At 42.8% G+C, this 17,809-nt stretch overlaps 3 protein-coding genes across 4 annotated transcripts; 2 read left to right on the top strand and 1 right to left on the bottom strand.

The window, feature by feature from the left end:
- Window positions 1-71: 71 nt before the first annotated feature.
- On the bottom strand, window positions 72-15,094 carry LOC144088460 (5-hydroxytryptamine receptor 3A-like). 2 transcript variants are annotated; one of them, XM_077618890.1, is made up of 13 exons: window positions 14,948-15,094; window positions 14,673-14,751; window positions 10,374-11,518; window positions 9,993-10,050; window positions 6,931-7,029; window positions 4,751-4,896; window positions 4,634-4,678; window positions 4,456-4,562; window positions 2,924-3,093; window positions 2,726-2,841; window positions 1,533-1,743; window positions 1,298-1,447; window positions 72-849 (listed from the first exon to the last, which is right to left on the bottom strand). In XM_077618890.1, the coding sequence occupies exons 6-13, from the start codon at window positions 4,844-4,846 to the stop codon at window positions 596-598; spliced, it is 1,149 nt and encodes a 382-aa protein (XP_077475016.1). In that variant the 5' UTR covers window positions 4,847-4,896; window positions 6,931-7,029; window positions 9,993-10,050; window positions 10,374-11,518; window positions 14,673-14,751; window positions 14,948-15,094; the 3' UTR covers window positions 72-595. The 2 variants fall into 2 exon arrangements, with proteins under 2 accessions (XP_077475016.1, XP_077475015.1); XM_077618889.1 differs by lacking the exons at window positions 6,931-7,029; window positions 9,993-10,050; window positions 10,374-11,518; window positions 14,673-14,751; window positions 14,948-15,094 and adding an exon at window positions 5,760-5,838.
- Window positions 10,390-11,534, top strand: LOC144088461 (inward rectifier potassium channel 16-like). The gene has a single exon (XM_077618891.1). It carries the CDS (start codon window positions 10,408-10,410, stop codon window positions 11,506-11,508), a length of 1,101 nt encoding a protein of 366 aa, XP_077475017.1. The 5' UTR covers window positions 10,390-10,407; the 3' UTR covers window positions 11,509-11,534.
- Window positions 12,566-16,824, top strand: LOC144088459 (inward rectifier potassium channel 2-like). The gene is made up of 2 exons (XM_077618888.1): window positions 12,566-12,741; window positions 15,003-16,824. Exon 2 carries the CDS (start codon window positions 15,121-15,123, stop codon window positions 16,444-16,446), a length of 1,326 nt encoding a protein of 441 aa, XP_077475014.1. The 5' UTR covers window positions 12,566-12,741; window positions 15,003-15,120; the 3' UTR covers window positions 16,447-16,824.
- The last annotated feature ends 985 nt before the right edge of the window (window positions 16,825-17,809 follow it).

Below are 17,809 nucleotides of genomic sequence, written 5' to 3'. Positions count from 1 at the left end.
GCCATTCTTTACCCAAATATTTTGCCTCAACAAAGAATTATAAAGGAATTCAAGGCAAGCTAACGCCAAAAAAATATGTATGTTATTTTTTTTATTAATACTCATGCAAGAACATAATGTGCAATGTTAACATGGGAGTTGGAAATATTTAAAATGTTTTCCCTCTAACGTGACTTTTACAGGTCTCTAATGTCAAAAAATGGAAAAAAAATGTTGATCCTTGTTGGCAATTGCCTCGTTTTGATTAAACACAAGTAAATATAAGCGACCTACATGGGAGAATATTTACTGCTGTGAGGCTGAAATTGATTATTTGTCAAATAATGCACACTGACTAAAAAAAAAAACGGAAATGAAAAAGAAAACTTCTGTATCAGGTACATTGAACGCAGTTATTTTGCACTATGGTGACAGATATAAATAAAATTTGACCTCTGCAGTATTTATAGTCTTCACACTGTGCCATTAGGTAGAAAAAAAAAGAAATAAGCCTATTTTGCCAAGATAGCGAAGAAGGTATCATTCTCTTTTTAAATGAAAGGAATAAACGTTGCAAGTAGATATTTGTACTTTAGTCGCTTCCCACCGCTGGCGTTCAGTCGAAGATATTAACATGACTGATACGACACTCGTATTTGACCATGACGGTGATCATGGCGGAAAAGTACACAGTGCCCGCGGTGAAATAGAACCAGAAAAAGATTTTGTCTATCTTGTCGGCGAGCGCCTGTTTGCGCTCGGAATCGGCTTCCCGAGCATTGATGGCGTTCAGGAAGTCCATCACCTTACGGTACATCTGATTTTCCCCGGAGTCGTCGATACGGACGACGCTAATGTCCCCGCCGACTTCTGCCCAGACAGACGAGACAATCACAAAAAATAAATAATAATAAAATGTAAAAAATAAATAATAATAAAATGTAAAAAATAAATAATAATAAAATGTAAAAAATAAATAATAATAAAATGTAAAAAATAAATAATAATAAAATGTAAAAAATAAATAATAATAAAATGTAAAAAATAAATAATAATAAAATGTAAAAAATAAATAATAATAATAAAATGTAAAAAATAAATAATAATAAAATTTCAAAATTAAAAAATAAATAATAATAAAAGGTAAAAAATAAATAATAAAATGTAAAAAATAAATTATAATAAAATGTAAAACATAAATAATAAAATGTAAAAAATAAATAATAATAAAATGTAAAAAAAAATGACATCCCTTGGCTTAAATGAAAATCTGAGGCTCTCTCGCCCACCCGCCCGACTCACCCGCCCACTTACTCACCCTGATCATCTCCCTTCCCCTCGTTCGCAGCCTGGGCTCTCTTCGGAAAGCAGCAGAAGACGAGTCCTCCGTCCTGGGCCACCCGGGTGAGCACCATGGACACCAGCATGCTCACCACCAACAACACCAGGCACACGCAGAAGTGCGTTTCTGCCAGAGCAAAGCCACACACACACACACACACACACCCTGGGTCATCCGGCTCCCTAGACGGCGGGGCGGCGAAAGGACCCACTTATGATGGGGCTGCACTCGCTGTCGCCGGGCAGCTGGTCGTTGAGGATGAGCAGGAACATGGTGAAGCTGAGCACCAGGGTGACCTTGAAGGAGTTGCGCTCGCCGCAACCTAGCGGCAGGGCGAAGCTCACCATGTCGGCCAGGATGATCAGAATGCTGGGCAGCATCAGCGTGATGAAGGGGTTCTGCTGACGGATCCTCAAGCGGACCTGCGGAGAAGGTTACAGGCCTTTGGATCGCCACGACGACGACATCGCGGCGGAAACAATGCCTACCTGTCAACTGTATTTTATAGTTTTTTTTATCATTTCAAATGGTGTACGCTAGGGTGTGTCAAACTCATTTTTTGTCGCGGGCCACGTGGTAGTTTCGATTACATCCGGAGGGCCGTTATGTCTTCCAACTAGGCTGCCAAAATTAAATCGATTAATAAATTGACAGCTTTCTCGATCGTGTTAATTGATAGATTATTTTGGACATTCAAATGAGTACAAATTGTTTGCAATTATTGATTTAAAATGAGGAAACACAGGAAATAATCTACAATCTTCATTTGAATTTCATCCTAAAACAGAAAGTTGGCACTCAATCATTTACTTTCTCGGGCCACACAAAATGATGCGGTGGGCCAGATTTGGCCCACGGGGCACCACTTTGACACGTGGTGTATGCCATATAATAACCTTTGAACGGGATTCGAGTTTTATAAAACCCATCTCGCTGTACCCATTTCGGCTCTAATCCGGATGGTCTCGGTCACTGGTAGCGGACGAAAACGTCATCGTCGATGGCTAATGCTGTCATACTTTGACATGTCATTCACTTCCGCCATTTTCATTATATAAATATAGCGCGTCAGCAAGCAATGTACCCAGACAGTCAAGCTGTTAGCGTCATACAGCGACATCTTGAATTTAGTGCATACTGATTGGGCACGCCGTGCATTTTGGAGAAAATTTTAGACTTTTACGTGCGCCCTCTGCGGGTAAAATATGTGCTGGGTTACGTTTGTGTTTTTTTAATTGCTTAATTAGGGTAATTGAATTCAATAATAAGGGGAGCAATTGGTCGAGGTTGACAGCTATGAAATTCCATAAAAATGGCGGTTATTCACTGACTGCGGCAGAACCGATGAAGCGCCATAAACGACGTATTACTGTACACGGACGTTGGTCAAACATGACGACTCACTGAAATGTAGTATCCTTCAGCGTTTGCGGGTACAAGGTCAGCACCTATGGTTTCCCAGTCACCGTGGCTCCCGTCAGAGATTTTGAAATTTTCGACGATCATGGTTATACCGCATCCTGGGGGAGAGATTTCCAGTCCAAACCTCATTTGCGGTCGTAGCAAAATACGGAAAAGCATCCATTTGAATCAGAGACTTGCCTTCCGTGGACCAGGTTTCGATGACCACGGGACACGAGTCTTCGGCAAACGGGTAGTTGAAGAGGTTGAACTCGCAGTTGACCTCGGCCGTGATGATCATTCGGTGCCTCAATTTGCCGTTTTTGTAAACGATCAGGTCCCGAAAGCTGTTCTCCGTGTTTGCTGATATGCTAAGGCGGGGTAAAAAAATAAAATAAATAACAGATATTTCCAGCATCTCTTCTCATCGTATCACCAAACCTGCGAATGGGATTCCATTCGTTATCAAGAAGTTCCTTTTTCTGACCTCCGTGACCTTTGACTTAATGACCTTTCCTGATACTAACTCAATATCCTGCCAGTTTGTTCTTTCTTGAGTCGTCTTGAAAACAACATTTGTGACCTCGATACCCAAAACTTATATATACATATATATATACATACATATATATACATATATATACACATATATACATATATACATACATATATACATATATATATTATTCTATATATATATACACATATATACATATATACACATAAATATACATATATATACATATATATATATACATACATATATACACATACATATATATACACACACATATATATACATACATATACATATATATATACATACATATACATATATATATATACATACATATACACATATATATATATACACATGTACACACACACATATATATATATATATACATATATACACATATATACACATATATACATATATACATATATATACACACATATATACATATATACATGTATATCTCATGCAACACGCTTATTTATTTATTTATTTATCTGTTTCCTATTTATTTATTTACTTATCTGTTTCCTATTTATTTATTTACTTATCTGTTTCCTATTTATTTATGTCTAAAAATGTATTTTCCTGTGTCTGTATTCTCACCCTCTTGCTACTGTGACAGTGAAATTTTCCGAATATAGGATGAATAAAATTATCTAATCTAATCTAGTGTGTGTCATCGTTTATCTTGTACCTACACAAGGGACAAAAGATGGAAATTAGCTCACGGCTACAATCTTACATATTTACATATACAGTAATCAATGGATTATCACGGTTAATGTAGACCAGACATAGCCGCGATAAACGAAAAACTGCAAAATAGGGTCAAAAATAATAATAATATTTTTTATGATTTTTTTTACTTCAGTGCTGAGTCATAGTAGCAAGCGTAGGGGTGTGGCTTCTGCTTGCGAGTTTCACCGCGGATTTTCACATTTTTATGAACTTTAAAAAACAACATTTAATGAAAAAAATGTGATGTAGTGAATCTGCGATATTCGAGGGATTACTGTATATGTTCATTTAAAATGAATATAAACATGTGTTGTCCTTAAAAAAAATCCAACTCCAACTCAGACCTTGAGACCTTTTATCTCTGTTTTTTGTGTCTCCGTCTGTCTTCCCAAACCCAAAATGAACACGCGGCGTTGTAAGTACGAGGTCAAAAAGAACAATGCTATTAATAGACGGACCAAAAAGCACTTCTTACCCATTGGACACAAATATATCCGGCGTCCAGACTTTGCTGACGGGCAAGATCACCTCATCGTACGGGTAAACGAAATAATCCCACTCGAGGTCGTCGTCGTACCATTCCTGCCAGAACAGTGTAAATCAAGGACAACATCGAGAGCGTCGTCGGCGTGACCGGGGCGTCGTTTACTTACGATGATGGCGTCCAAATGGCAAACTAAACGAAGATTCTTGGTATCCTGAAATGAAATAGCGTCCGCTCAAACGTAGCGAGTCAAAACTGCTACAATTTGTCCTTCCTTTAAACTTACAACTTTGATGGTCTGATACTCGAGTAACGTCACGAAGATGGCCTCCGAGCAGTTTAAGAGCTGCGGCTGAGTTATTAATTTTCTCTCCACGAGCATGTTCGCCAGACATCGGCGGCTGGTGCAGGTGTCCGTCCAGCTTCCGCGTCCTGAAGTTTGATGGAAACGCAGGTCAAAAACGTCTAAAGTTGCATAAAAGTGCCGTTTTTCGGATCTCAAAAACACATATTTTTCGGACTATAAATCGCACCAACCAAAGAATTCACAATGAAGATTGAATCGACTGCACTGGACGATAAGTTGCATTTTTAAAGAGGGCTATTTTTTTTCCTTTTTCGGAGATTTCACAACAAATATACGTCAAAAATGGAGAGCAACGTGCTAAATAGCCATCTGACATCAACATAATAGTTTTTAAAATAACTATAAACCTTAAAATAAAAAAATAATATACGAGGCTGTTGGTGGTCAGAGACGGGAGAAAAACAAAACATCGGATTTTGCGCACTATAAGGCGCTACTAAAACAGTTTTTCAGATAACTACAGCCTAAAAAAAACATTGGATTTTCCGCACTATAAGGCGCAACTAAAAGTTTTTTAGATAACTACAGCCTAAAAAAAACATTGGATTTTGCGCACTATAAGACGCAACTAAAACAGTTTTTCAGATAACTACAGCCTAAAAAAACATTGGATTTTCCGCACTATAAGGTGCAACTAAAACAGTTTTTTAGATAACTACAGCCTAAAAAACATTGGATTTTCCGCACTATAAGGCGCAACTAAACATTTTTTTAGATAACTACAGCCTAAAAAAACCATTGGATTTTCCACAATATAAGGCGCAACTAAAACAGTTTTTAGATAACTACAGCCTAAAAAAAAAAAATCAACCTAACAGGCTATATAGGTGTTCAAAGAAAAAAAGAATACATCTATGTATAAGTCGCAGGCCCAGCCAAACGTTAAGACTTAAAATACGGTAGGCTAAAATGCTTCAATCGGGCTCACCTGCAAAAAGCAACGTCCATAAAAGCGCGGTACTCCTTAAACGGAGGCTACGTTGCATTTGCGGCATAGTCGCTCCGGACGGAAACACAAAAATCTGACTGTCTTTCTTTTGGCCTCCCGGCCTTTTTAAGTAGGCGCCGCCAGACAATTGAAGCGAGCGCCAACAAAACATTGTCGTCGCGTGAGAAACAATTATTGACATAAGCACGCGGCTTCATTACAGCCACCTTCAATGTGCCAGCTGCTATTTGTCTTGCCATCGGACAATGCCAACCACGTCAGAGTTTGCCCAACGGAGCCCAACAAAGACTTTGCGGTCACTGTAATAAAAAAAAATAGAAGGTTTTGGGAAGCCGGGCAATTGGCACACTGGTTTTAATAGCCGCATCGCTGTTATTGTTCTAGTGTTGACTTAACAAACCACCAGTTTATATAAATGTTCTTTCTCGTATGTACATATAACATAGAGAGCAAGCCTTTCCACAATACTAGTGTCCTACAAGTGCAATCAGTGGATCGGCATCAGGCGCTTCTCGTAGCCCAACCCCCGTTTCTTCAAGTTTGCCAGCTCGGTCGGTGCTGGATGGCTTGCAAAACCAAAAGCTGCCCCCGCCCTCCACCCACGTTGGCCCAACCCCCGTTGATTCAAGTTTGCCACCTATGTATGTGCCTTTGTCACCTTTGCAAAGCCACCCCTGCCTGGTATAAACTGTCAAGAGCCAGTTTAAGACTTTTTTGGGACCTATTTCAAACGTGGGCCATCAAAGTGCAAACTTTTGACCATTTTGACCCATTTAAGAGCAAGCACCCTTGATGAAAGAAGATTTCACCCATTTCAATATTCGCATCGGTGTATGATGACAATAAAGGCTTTTGGTTTGATATAAAGGCATAACATCCCATAAGACTAGGCTTTCATTTCAAACGATTCCACAAAATGTAGGTTTTCATAAAGAGCAAGCTTTCCACAATACAGTGGTACCTCTACCTACGAGATGCTCGAGATACGAGGAAAATTTCGAGCAAATAAATCACTCTAGATACGAGAAAAATTTCGAGATGCGAGAAAGCTAGGCTAATTTAGCACCCTAAATTGCCTCGAGTGAATGGTTGTTTGTCTCCTAAAGAAACATGCATGGTAGGCTGATTGGACATTTTAAATTGCCTCTACCTGTGATTGGTCCTTTGTCTCCTCATGCCCTGCGATTGGCTGGCCACCGATTCAGGGTGTCCCTGTCAGCTGGGATAGGATCCGGCACCACCCGCAAACCTAGTGAGGATAAAGTAATTCAGAAAGTGAATGAATGAATGAATTATTATACATAATTCGACCAAAGTGGTTTCAATGTCCCTTTTTTTTACTAACTACCACAACACTTATGACCTGGGATGGAAGTGAATTAAAAAAAACTAAAAGTTACATTTCATAATATTGAAACAAATGCAATATTAAGGCCAAAGCAACGCCCGATTTCGGATTTTCCCTTCGACCCGCCCCATAATCAATAAATCCATCTTATTCTCTCCTTTTATCAATATCAGGACTGCACTAGTAGCCACTTGAAACCGATAATCTTTGCAGTTTATCGACGTCGTATCGCATGTACTTTTATTATTTATTATCGACGCTGGCTAAAGGCATTTTTCAGCATCCGCTCGTGTGAAATAAAGGACGCGTCGGGTTTAAAGGTTATCTCTCAGGAATTCCGCTTATCTGCGTCTTTGCACATCATCGCACCTGAAGAAGAAACCGTGCACAAGCTTTTATTTTTAGGCCATTGTTTGGCCGCCATTGACCTCTTTCGGGCCGCCATAAAACGCTTTAAAACTTTATCGACGACTCAGACCAAAGAAAATCCCATGGCGGCGGGTCTCGCTCTCTCTCCGCCTGATTGAGCAAAGGTTAACTTCCCGTCTAATGAATCACGGAAATGCACGTAGAAAAAGAGCTGCGATTAATAACCTGCCTATCGGCGTCCATTTCCGGGACCGTCAGATGAGGGCATGTTTTTTAGCGTTGTGTTTTTATGTTTTTGTTTTTGATGAGGGTATTTTTTGCAGCGTTGTTTTTATTTTATTTCTGAAACGTTGCACGGGTCATAAATCGGGCCAGATCGTCCAATAAGACGTCAGAAGCGGCTGAAGCGATATCAGGGAGAGGAAGGGGACTTTGCCTGAGGACCAGAACTCACTTGGACCCCTCAAGTAGCATTTCTAATGTGCCTCCTACGTCGGGAATTCACAAGTAAGTTGCCCGCTATTTATTACGTATTATAATTATGTCAATATTGCACAATGTTGTTTTATGATCAGACATTTGCTTCCTTGAATTGAATTTCAAAAGCAATTCCTTCCTGTGGAGAACGCAGCGCAATATATGCTAAATTCTATGGGTGTTATTATATATACTTCATGTATTTTGAAGTCATTCTTAAATATTATAATAATGCGGTGATTCTGTCATTTGTCTAATAATTGAAAAAACACAATTTAAATAAATTTGGATATAAATATCAACACGAGACGAACCAGACTATTAACTGAAAGCTTCAAAGTAGTGGCTAATTGTAGCAAATTTGCAATATATAGCATTTATGTATTAAATTATGACTGGTTATTGCAATTTAATATTTTTTCAAAATGAAATACACGTATAAATTGATCAAATAATAAGGGGAAAAAAACCTAACAATTTAAACGAATAAAAACAAAAAATACTCTTGTTTGGCCAACAATAACACTTTAAAGTTGATTTTTAAATAAAAATGAAAACCATATTAATACAATCCAATCTATATCAAGATTGTGAGCCATTAATGGTCAATGGCAGGCAATTGATTAAAATGTGCCATGCAAAAGGTAAAAATCAGATAAATGCGGATTGCAAGCACTATTTTATGTTTGGTTTGTAAGCACTGCAATTACAAATACAGTAATTTTCCAAAGTGAAATTGTCACTTAGTCATAATGTGTTGTCAACACTAAATACGAGAACATCCCCATAAAGGCAACGTTATCAGCAACGTGTTCCCGGCTGACACAATGAGACCATAAAGCAAGCGAGTGAACAACTACGCCGCCTCGGAAATGTTTTTGATCGGCTCCGGGTGCGCAAATCTCCGACTGGTTTCTATCTGAGCAGCTGTCAAGATTACGCTCGCCGTTTGATGGAGTGAAAGAATTAACTGGATAGAAAAATACTGACTCGGGCATACGTGCCGTGGACGGTTAAACTTTAACTCTTGTTTACTCCACGTAAAAGGTGAAAGCCGTTTCGGGATAATGATTGACGCCTGTTAAAAAATAAAATAGATTAATGACGTGAGAGGATGTCAAAAAGCGCTTTTATCCTTTTTTTAGGGCACTTATGTGCGGGAAAAGTGTTTCGAGGGGCCAAAACTAGAGTATTTTTCTGCTTATATTCCATTTCGGGGGGTGCTGGAGCCTATCCCAGCTGAATTCGGACACCAATTCGTTGGGCAGCCATTCGCAGGGCACGAGGAGACAAACGACCAATCACTCGGAGCTAAGGACAAGTTAGCATACAGTTAGCCTAGCATGCATATTTTTGTGATGTTGGAGGAAACCGGAACATGCATATATGGGATGTCCATATATTTGGACGCTAGGTAAATGTACTTTATATTTTATATAAATGACCGAAAAAAATCCCTGATTAATGTACAACAAGAGCATAAAAAAACTTGTTGACAGTAAAACAATAAACGTGGTCCATTTGTTTTATAGGTTGAACCATCATTGTTGGAACTATTGTGTGTGTGTGAGTAAATAAATGCTAAAACAAACAGCGCAAAGTTTTAAAAATTTGTATATTTGTACTGCATTTTTATTTCCGTTCTCAGACGACGTCTAGATGTGACAATTTGATTGACAGCATGCTCTACTTTTAATTTTGTGGTACTTTTGGAAGGACTGCCACGTAAATTGTAGTCAATAATCGACTGACTGTCATTGTTAAGGTCATTTTTTTTTAGCCGCGGGCACAGCTTCGCCCTCCAAAATGAGTCAGAATTACTGACCTGTGTATTTACAACCTTCATTACCATATTTGAGCCATAAAATATACTTCATTGCTGAAAAATTGGACACATTGCGGTACGGATTGAATTTGAATCCTATGATTGGTCAGTGTGGAGACGTGGTTTTGCAAAGTTCATCGGGGACACCGAGTTTGCTATTTTGCAATTAAACTAAATGAAAATCTTTACTCACCCAAAACCTTCGCATCTGCAAGGTCCGTGCAGGTCAGGAATTTTAATCGGCAGGCAAGCTGGAAAGAAACAAAAATGGAATGACCTTAAACCAGGTTACTGTTTGCAAAAAATAATTAAATAAACTGAAAAAACAAACAAACAATAACTTCTTTTTTAACAAAAAGCTCAAGAGAAGCTAAAGCTAGCATGTCCAGAAATTGGACATCTGACACCGGGCTAGTTGCCCGCGCTTCCTGATGATGTCATTAATATGCGGGTATAACTGAGCTCACAAAATGGGCGCCGCCTTTTTTTTTTGCATTGAAACGGTTTGGGAGCGATCGAGAAATTTCTGATTCATAGACAGAAATACTTGAACCCGTGACGCTTCTTTCTTCACCTGCGCTTTGACAGAGTCGTGAACGTCGGTCGCCATGAGCACCGGGAGACGCGACGAGGTGGAGGTGGCGGTGGACGCCTCCTTCGACGCCGTCGAGGAGGAGGGCCGGCGGCTTCGCTTCATGCTGAAGGACGGCAGCTTCCCCGTGGTCTTCCACAAGGTCCCCCGGGAGTGGAGTCCGTACCTGCTGGACATCTTCACCACTCTGGTGGAGATCCGCTGGACGGTCATGCTCCTGGTCTTCTCACTGTCCTACATCGTCTCCTGGCTGCTCTTCGCCCTCTGCTACTGGCTCATCGAGCACGTCAACGGCGACGGGGAGCATCCCTGCGTCCTCAAAGTCCACGGCTTCACTTCGGCCTTCCTCTTCTCCGTGGAGTCGCAGGCCACCATCGGTTACGGCTTCCGGGGCCTGACGGCGAACTGCGCCGCCGCCGTGGTGGCGCTGACCGTCCAGAGCGTCTTCAGCTGCCTCCTGGACACCGTGGTGATCGGCATCGTGGTGGCCAAGATGGCGTCGGCGCGGAAGCGGGCTCAGACGGTGGGCTTCAGCAAGTTCGCCGTGGTCAACCGGCGGGACGGCGTGCTGTGCCTGTCGTGGCGGCTCGGGGACTTCCGCGGGAATCACATCCTGGAGGGCGTAGCTCGGGCGCAGCTGGTCCGCTACGCCAAAGGACCCCGAGGTCCCGTGGCCATCTCCTACCACGACGTGGACGTCCAGAACCGAGACTTGGTCCTGGCCACACCCGCCACGGTGGTCCACAAACTGGAAGCGGGCAGCCCGCTGTACAAGGTGGGCCCGCGCCAGCTCCCGGAGGAGGACTTTGAGCTGGTGGTGTCCTTCACGTACACGGGCGACTCCACGGGGATGCTCCACCAGACGCGCACCTCCTACGCGCCCGCCGACATTCGCTGGGCGCAGCGCTTCCGGGAAGTGGTCCGAGCGGACGAGAAGCACTACAAGGCGGACTTCGCGCTTTTCAACCAAACCGCGTGGGTGGCCACCCCCATGCTGAGCGGCCAGCAGTACGAAAAGGAAAGCAGGAGGGCGGCCATTTCCCGCTCGTACCTTGACAAGAGAGGCCGACGCCGCCACCGCCGTGCAGACAAAGATGTGCAGCAGACGTATTTGTAGTCAAATGGAGCTGGAAAAAAAGACAGAAAACAAATATATTTATGTGCTTTACACTTAGGGCTATTTTTATGTACAGAATGTTCCGAATAAAGGGGTGAAATGTTTTCTTTCCCGGTTCAATTGACGTTATTCATGGAGAAATGCATAGATTTAACTTATACTATATAAATAAATGAAAAAACATTTCGAAGCTGCATTACTGCTATCTGGTGGACACAATGAGCATTCTTACAGAATTGTTAATAATTTACCGTCACTGCTGTTTCCAATATGAACTCATTGGGTGCCATTGATAGACCTACCAGAGAGAGAAATTTTTTTTTACCACTTATAACACAAAAAAACATTTTGCCATTTGAACTGGGAGGGCTAGAATGCTTTCAGTCCTCCCAGTCCAACGCGATTGGGCATCTACCACTGTCAATGCTATAGAAACATAAGTATTTAATGTTAGCCATCTCATTTCAAATGGATTTGAGGTCGAATAATGTCAATATTAGAAGAGGGAATTCAGATTTCAAATATACATTAACAGTTTTATGTTGCATTCATGTACAGCACTTGCCTTCATTTGTTTGGTCCTAAATTACAAAAAGTTGCATATATGTACTACTATTAATACTATGACAAAGAATTTTTTTTTTTTTAAATGTTATTTGAATTAAACTCTAACCGGCTGACTCAGTTACAAAAACCATTGAAACAATAGAAATATAAATAATCATTATTTTACTAAACCACCAGACCTATTAATAACAAGAAAAAAAAGTAATGGCAGTAATGATAACAACTATTACTAACAAAAATATAGATAAAAAAAAAACTACCCCTACTAAACAGAGATTAATTTCAATCAGATTATGAACCGAACCATTTAGTTAAAATGTGAATCAATTTCTTGAGAGGAGGCACCGCTCATCTCCCTGGAGTTGTGCAGCGAGTGAAAAGTCGCTCCCTCTTCCTATTGGCTAATAGTGAGAGGGGGCGTGTCCCGGGACCTGCTACCCCTCCCCCCTTCTTTTAATCAGCTGGGCTCCCTGAGAGAACAGGCACAAAAGAGCCTCTTCCTCTGGCCGGGGTCGGGGTAATGGCACAATTGGATGCCTGGGACGGCACCCTGAGCGAGCGCGCCGACCACGACGGCCCCAGCAAACGGACCGAGCGGCCCTCCCTTGCATTTATGGGACACCGAAAAATCAGGAACCAGCACTTTTGCTCCGCGAGGCCTAACAGGTGAGCGCCGTCCGTCTCCGTATCGCAATTTTTGGCCCATCACAAATGGCAGTTGTCTTGGTCGTAACATGGCCACAAATCTAACAATCTTCCCAACGCCAAAATGGGAAGATCTGCCCAAAGTTATGAAAACAAAGTGAAATATTTAGGATAATGATCGCTTTATCTGTTTTGATGGGGCATCATTATTGATGGGGTCATCTGGACAAAAATAATAAAAGCAGCTTTACGTGCGCAAAAGGGAAAATAAAAAAAGATGGAGAGAAACAATCATTCATTTTCTGAATCGCTTATCCTCACCAGGCTCGCGGGGGGTGCCGGAGGCGATCCCGGCCAACGACGAGCACCCTGAATGGGTGGCCGGCCAATTGCACGTAGACAAACGACCAATCATAGCTAGGGTTAGGCAATTTAGAGTGTTCAAGCAGTTAGCCTAGCCTGCATTTTATTCTGTGAGAACATTTAGCATCAATCAAAATTTGAATTACAATCATCCAATTGTCTGCGAACGCATCAACAAGATATGCCTTTCACGCTGGCATAGAAAATTATAGTCATATTCGCAATGAGAAAAACAATATCAAAACCACTCTTTATTTAAATCAAATCAAATCAAAAACCTTTATTATCATCATACACAGCTGCGTATAACGAAATTGGTGGTGCTACTCCACAAAGTGCGTTTTCCCAGTTAAAAAAAAACATAAATAAGTTATATAAAAATAGAAAAAGTCACATCTGGCAAGGTAAATTCTAAAATTCTAAAATATTGCACAATCTAAGATATTGCACATTGTTATTGCACACCACTAATAGCATCAATATAACATCCTAAATTAATATAATGTCACTTGGACTGTGAATTCTGATCATTCGATTGGCCCAAATGGATTGGACGGCTATCCCCGTCAAAAGTACTGACGCGGAATCATTTCTTCTCAACTTAAATCGATCGGACGTCCACCGCCGTCAATGGCGGCAAACTTGAAGTAAAAGGACTAAACTCGCATGTGTGTGTGTGTGTTGCTATGTGGAGCGGTGACATCATCCGGCGAGCAAAACAAAGATGATGCCGAGGGATTTGGGAGCAGGGGGGGGCGGCCATCCGCCAATTTGATCCCCAATGACTTTCCCTGACTTTCAGGGAAGCGATTCCAGGCTCCGATTGGGCTTTCAAACCCAAAAGGAAAAGCCCAGCGCCCAATTTTTAACCCGTCCCGTTTTTTCATCCGGCGGTCCGACGTGAGTTCTAATGGAACGTTGGGTCGATATGTTTTTTTCTAATTTAACCGCCCTTGCTCCTCTGTTACATATTACGCAAGCTTAGCGAGAGTGGAACTGATACGGCGGCTCCAAAATAGCCGTGAGGATCATTTACGCCGTTTGTTATCACTCTAATGAAGATCTCACGCTCGGACGTTGTCCCGGCTCGTTAACTCGTGGGCCGCCGTTGACCGTCCTCCAAGTACAAATTGTTCTCACTTTCAGCGTCGATCGGTGGCGAGCAAAAAGTATTTTGTGGGAGAAATGGCGGCATTTGGGGAAATTAAAGCCATTCCTGAGCTATAAAAAGAATACAAAACAAAAACCGCGAGGCCAAAATATGCAATCTTTTGTACAGTCTTGAAAGCTAACTAAATAATAAACAAAATACAACAATACACCAGTTCTGGAAAAATCCTAAGGAATGCTATCAAACTAGTTGATAAACTCCAATGTCAACGAATAATTTTTGGTGGAAATTACCAATGGAGATCTAATTTTGTGGGTCTGAGTTGCAAATCTCACCTACTTATTTATTTGATGATTTATTGATTATTTATTTGTTGTATTTGGGCACTTTGTGGTGAAGCTTTAAATCTCGTAATACTTTTATGATGACAATAAAAAGCATTCAATTCAATTCAAGTGTAATATAAAATAGTACTCACAGTGGAGAATTTCTGTTGACAAAGTTGGGCTGATCAAAATTCGGGTCATCCTTGTTTGTGGTGATTCTTGGGGTTGCAACTGTGGGAATTAGATGTCAAAGTTAGTGATTAGAAAGACGCAAACAAACCGGTTGTGAGCTATTTAAAAAAAAGTCAAAGCATTCTCCCAAAAAAGTGCACTAGTTCAGTCGCTTCTTAACTGTTAGCGCTAGCAGCTAGCTCCAGGTACCAATGCATTATTAAGCTGGAAGGTAATCACACACCACTGCACGTACTTGATCTTCACTTTTGCCACTTTTTTGTTTCCGCCAACGACTTTGCTTTCCGCAGCCCTCCCCGCCGATGAGGTCTCCAGCGGCCCTCGGAGAGGAGTGACCCGACGGCAATCCTCGTCCCCGCACGGAAAGCCTTTCTCCCGCCGCCAGCGCCGTTTTCCCGGGCGGCGGCCATGGGGAGCGTGCGAGGCCACCGCTACAGCATCGTGTCCTCGGAGGAGGCGGCGGCGGCGACGGCGACGGCGGTGGCGGTGCCCAACGGCTACGGCAACGGCGCCGCCGGGGAGGAGACGCGGTGGCGGCGACGACGGCAGAGCCGCTTCGTGCGCAAGGACGGCCACTGCAACGTGCACTTTATCAACATGAGCGAGAAGGGCCAGCGCTACCTGGCCGACATCTTCACCACCTGCGTGGACATCCGCTGGCGTTGGATGCTGCTGATCTTCTGCCTCTCCTTCCTGCTCTCCTGGCTCCTCTTCGGCCTGGTCTTCTGGCTGGTGGCGCTCTCCTACGGCGACCTGGAGGCCGAGACGCAGCTGTGCGTCTCCAACGTGGACAGCTTCACCGCCGCCTTCCTCTTCTCGGTGGAGACCCAGACCACCATCGGCTACGGCTACCGCTACGTGACCGAGGACTGCCCGGTGGCCGTCTTCGTGGTGGTCTTCCAGAGCATCGTGGGCTGCATCATCGACGCCTTCATCATCGGCGCCGTCATGGCCAAGATGGCCAAGCCCAAGAAGCGCAACGAGACGCTGGTCTTCAGCCACTACGCCACCGTGGCGGTCAGGGACGGCAAGCTGTGCCTGATGTGGCGGGTGGGGAACCTGCGCAAGAGCCACCTGGTGGAGGCCCACGTGCGGGCGCAGCTGCTCAAGTCCCGCACCACGGCCGAGGGCGAGTTCATCCCCCTGGACCAGGTGGACATCGACGTGGGCTTCGACAGCGGCATCGACCGCATCTTCCTGGTCTCCCCCATCACCATCGTCCACGAGATCGACGAGGACAGCCCCTTCTACGAGATGAACCAGCGGGAGCTGGAGACCTCCGAGTTTGAGATCGTGGTCATCCTGGAGGGCATGGTGGAGGCCACCGCCATGACCACGCAGTGCCGCAGCTCCTACGTGGCCGGCGAGATCCTGTGGGGACACCGTTTCGAGCCCGTGCTCTTCCAAGACAAGAACTTCTACAAAGTGGACTACTCGCGCTTCGACAACACTTACGAGGTGTCCGGCACGCCGCACTGCAGCGCCCGCGAGCTGGCCCGGAAGACCTCGCCGGACTCGGGCCGCCGCCACGGGAACTCCTTTTGTTACGAGAACGAGGTGGCCCTGGAAAAGATCGACACGGAGGAGGAGTCGGAGGAGGCCGAGCGAGGTGACGACGACGACAACGGCGGCGGCGGCGGCGGAGCTCCGGGGGGCCGCCCCGTCTTTCCGAGCGAACTGGACGCTTTGCCCAGCTTGGAATCCAGAACTTTGACTGCCGAATCGGAACTATAGCCGCGCGGCGCCATCCGATTGGATGCTTCTTAGACGTTAAAGAGACAGACGACGCTTCGTTAAATGACTTTGATCCAGGAATAAGATCCCCCATCCGATTCCGGCGATCAGCCGCGCCATTTTTATTTTTCAGCGTATGCTAATGATTAGCTTCGCATATTTTTGGACTGTCCAATGTGGATGGATTTTGAGCAATTTATCTCACTCCCAGTGAGGTAAACTGTAGAACTAAACACATCCAAAAAATACACGTATTGTGCAATAAAATACCAAATACAATACCTGCTAGCTTAATGCTAATACACAATGGTAGACAGACTCCCTTGTATAGAAACTACTAGTTAAAATAAAAAGTTGGGGAAATGAATCAAGATCACATGATATGAAGAAAATGACAGATTTTTGTGAGGAGGCCAAAAGCAAGTTTTAAAAAATGGGTGAAAAGAATTGAGATCCAAGGATATGAACAAAAAAAATTGAGAAATTCCTATCCAAACTCCAATGCTACACACTTACCTAATAGGATACTTGCATTTGAATAGCTAAAATAGCAAAAATGCTAACAATGTCAACTTCCCAGAAATACTAGCATTTAGTACCGTGTAACTTTACGACTAGTCAACAGAAACAATTTAATCGTGTTTTTTTTCAACAAAACAAAACGATCTCCACTAGGAAGCACACAATAGAACTAATGTCTGTCCCTTTAAATCCATATTTTAGCGCTGCAATAGCCTCAATTCCTGCTTAGCATAAAGTCTGTTTTCCCATCAGGGACCATTTTAGCATGTTTTTTTAGCAACACGACGGTCAAACAAATGTTTATTTTCACTTTCTCAGCGTTTAACAGTTAAATGAGTCATTTGAGGGCGTGGCCTACATTTGAAACCTACATTTTCGGTTAAGTTAGAAATGTAACAGCAGAAGCGCCCCAAAAAACGACTATTGTCTCACAATTTCTGTGTATCATTGTGGTTACAGATGTTAGCGCTTAATAACTGCTAGCTTCCTCTTGCATGACCAGAAAATATTATTTTAAAGTGGTAATAGCTGTCGATGGGAGCGAACAATTTGAAGTTGTCATGTTTGACGGGGCCTTTGCGTTATCTGGAACGGCTCAATTTATTTTTTTGCATCGGAGAGTCAACGTTAATGAGCGGGTCTCTTTAACGAAAAAAAATATTATTTATATTCTTTATTAGATGGTGGATTCCGACGTGCAATAACAAAATGCTGCTAAGTAACATATTTCACGCTTTACTGTCAAAGCCAAACATGTATTCTTAGTTGTTGTTGTTTTTCTTAAATAGGCAAACGTGTTTGTGTGTTTTCCCAGCCGTTTTTGTTCATTTCTATTTGGAGC

The sequence above is a fragment of the Stigmatopora argus genome, chromosome 14 (assembly GCF_051989625.1).
Source record: "Stigmatopora argus isolate UIUO_Sarg chromosome 14, RoL_Sarg_1.0, whole genome shotgun sequence".
NCBI classification, from domain to species: domain Eukaryota; kingdom Metazoa; phylum Chordata; class Actinopteri; order Syngnathiformes; family Syngnathidae; genus Stigmatopora; species Stigmatopora argus.
Note: the sequence above shows the minus strand (reverse complement) of the source record. Positions and strands in the feature narration are given on the sequence as shown.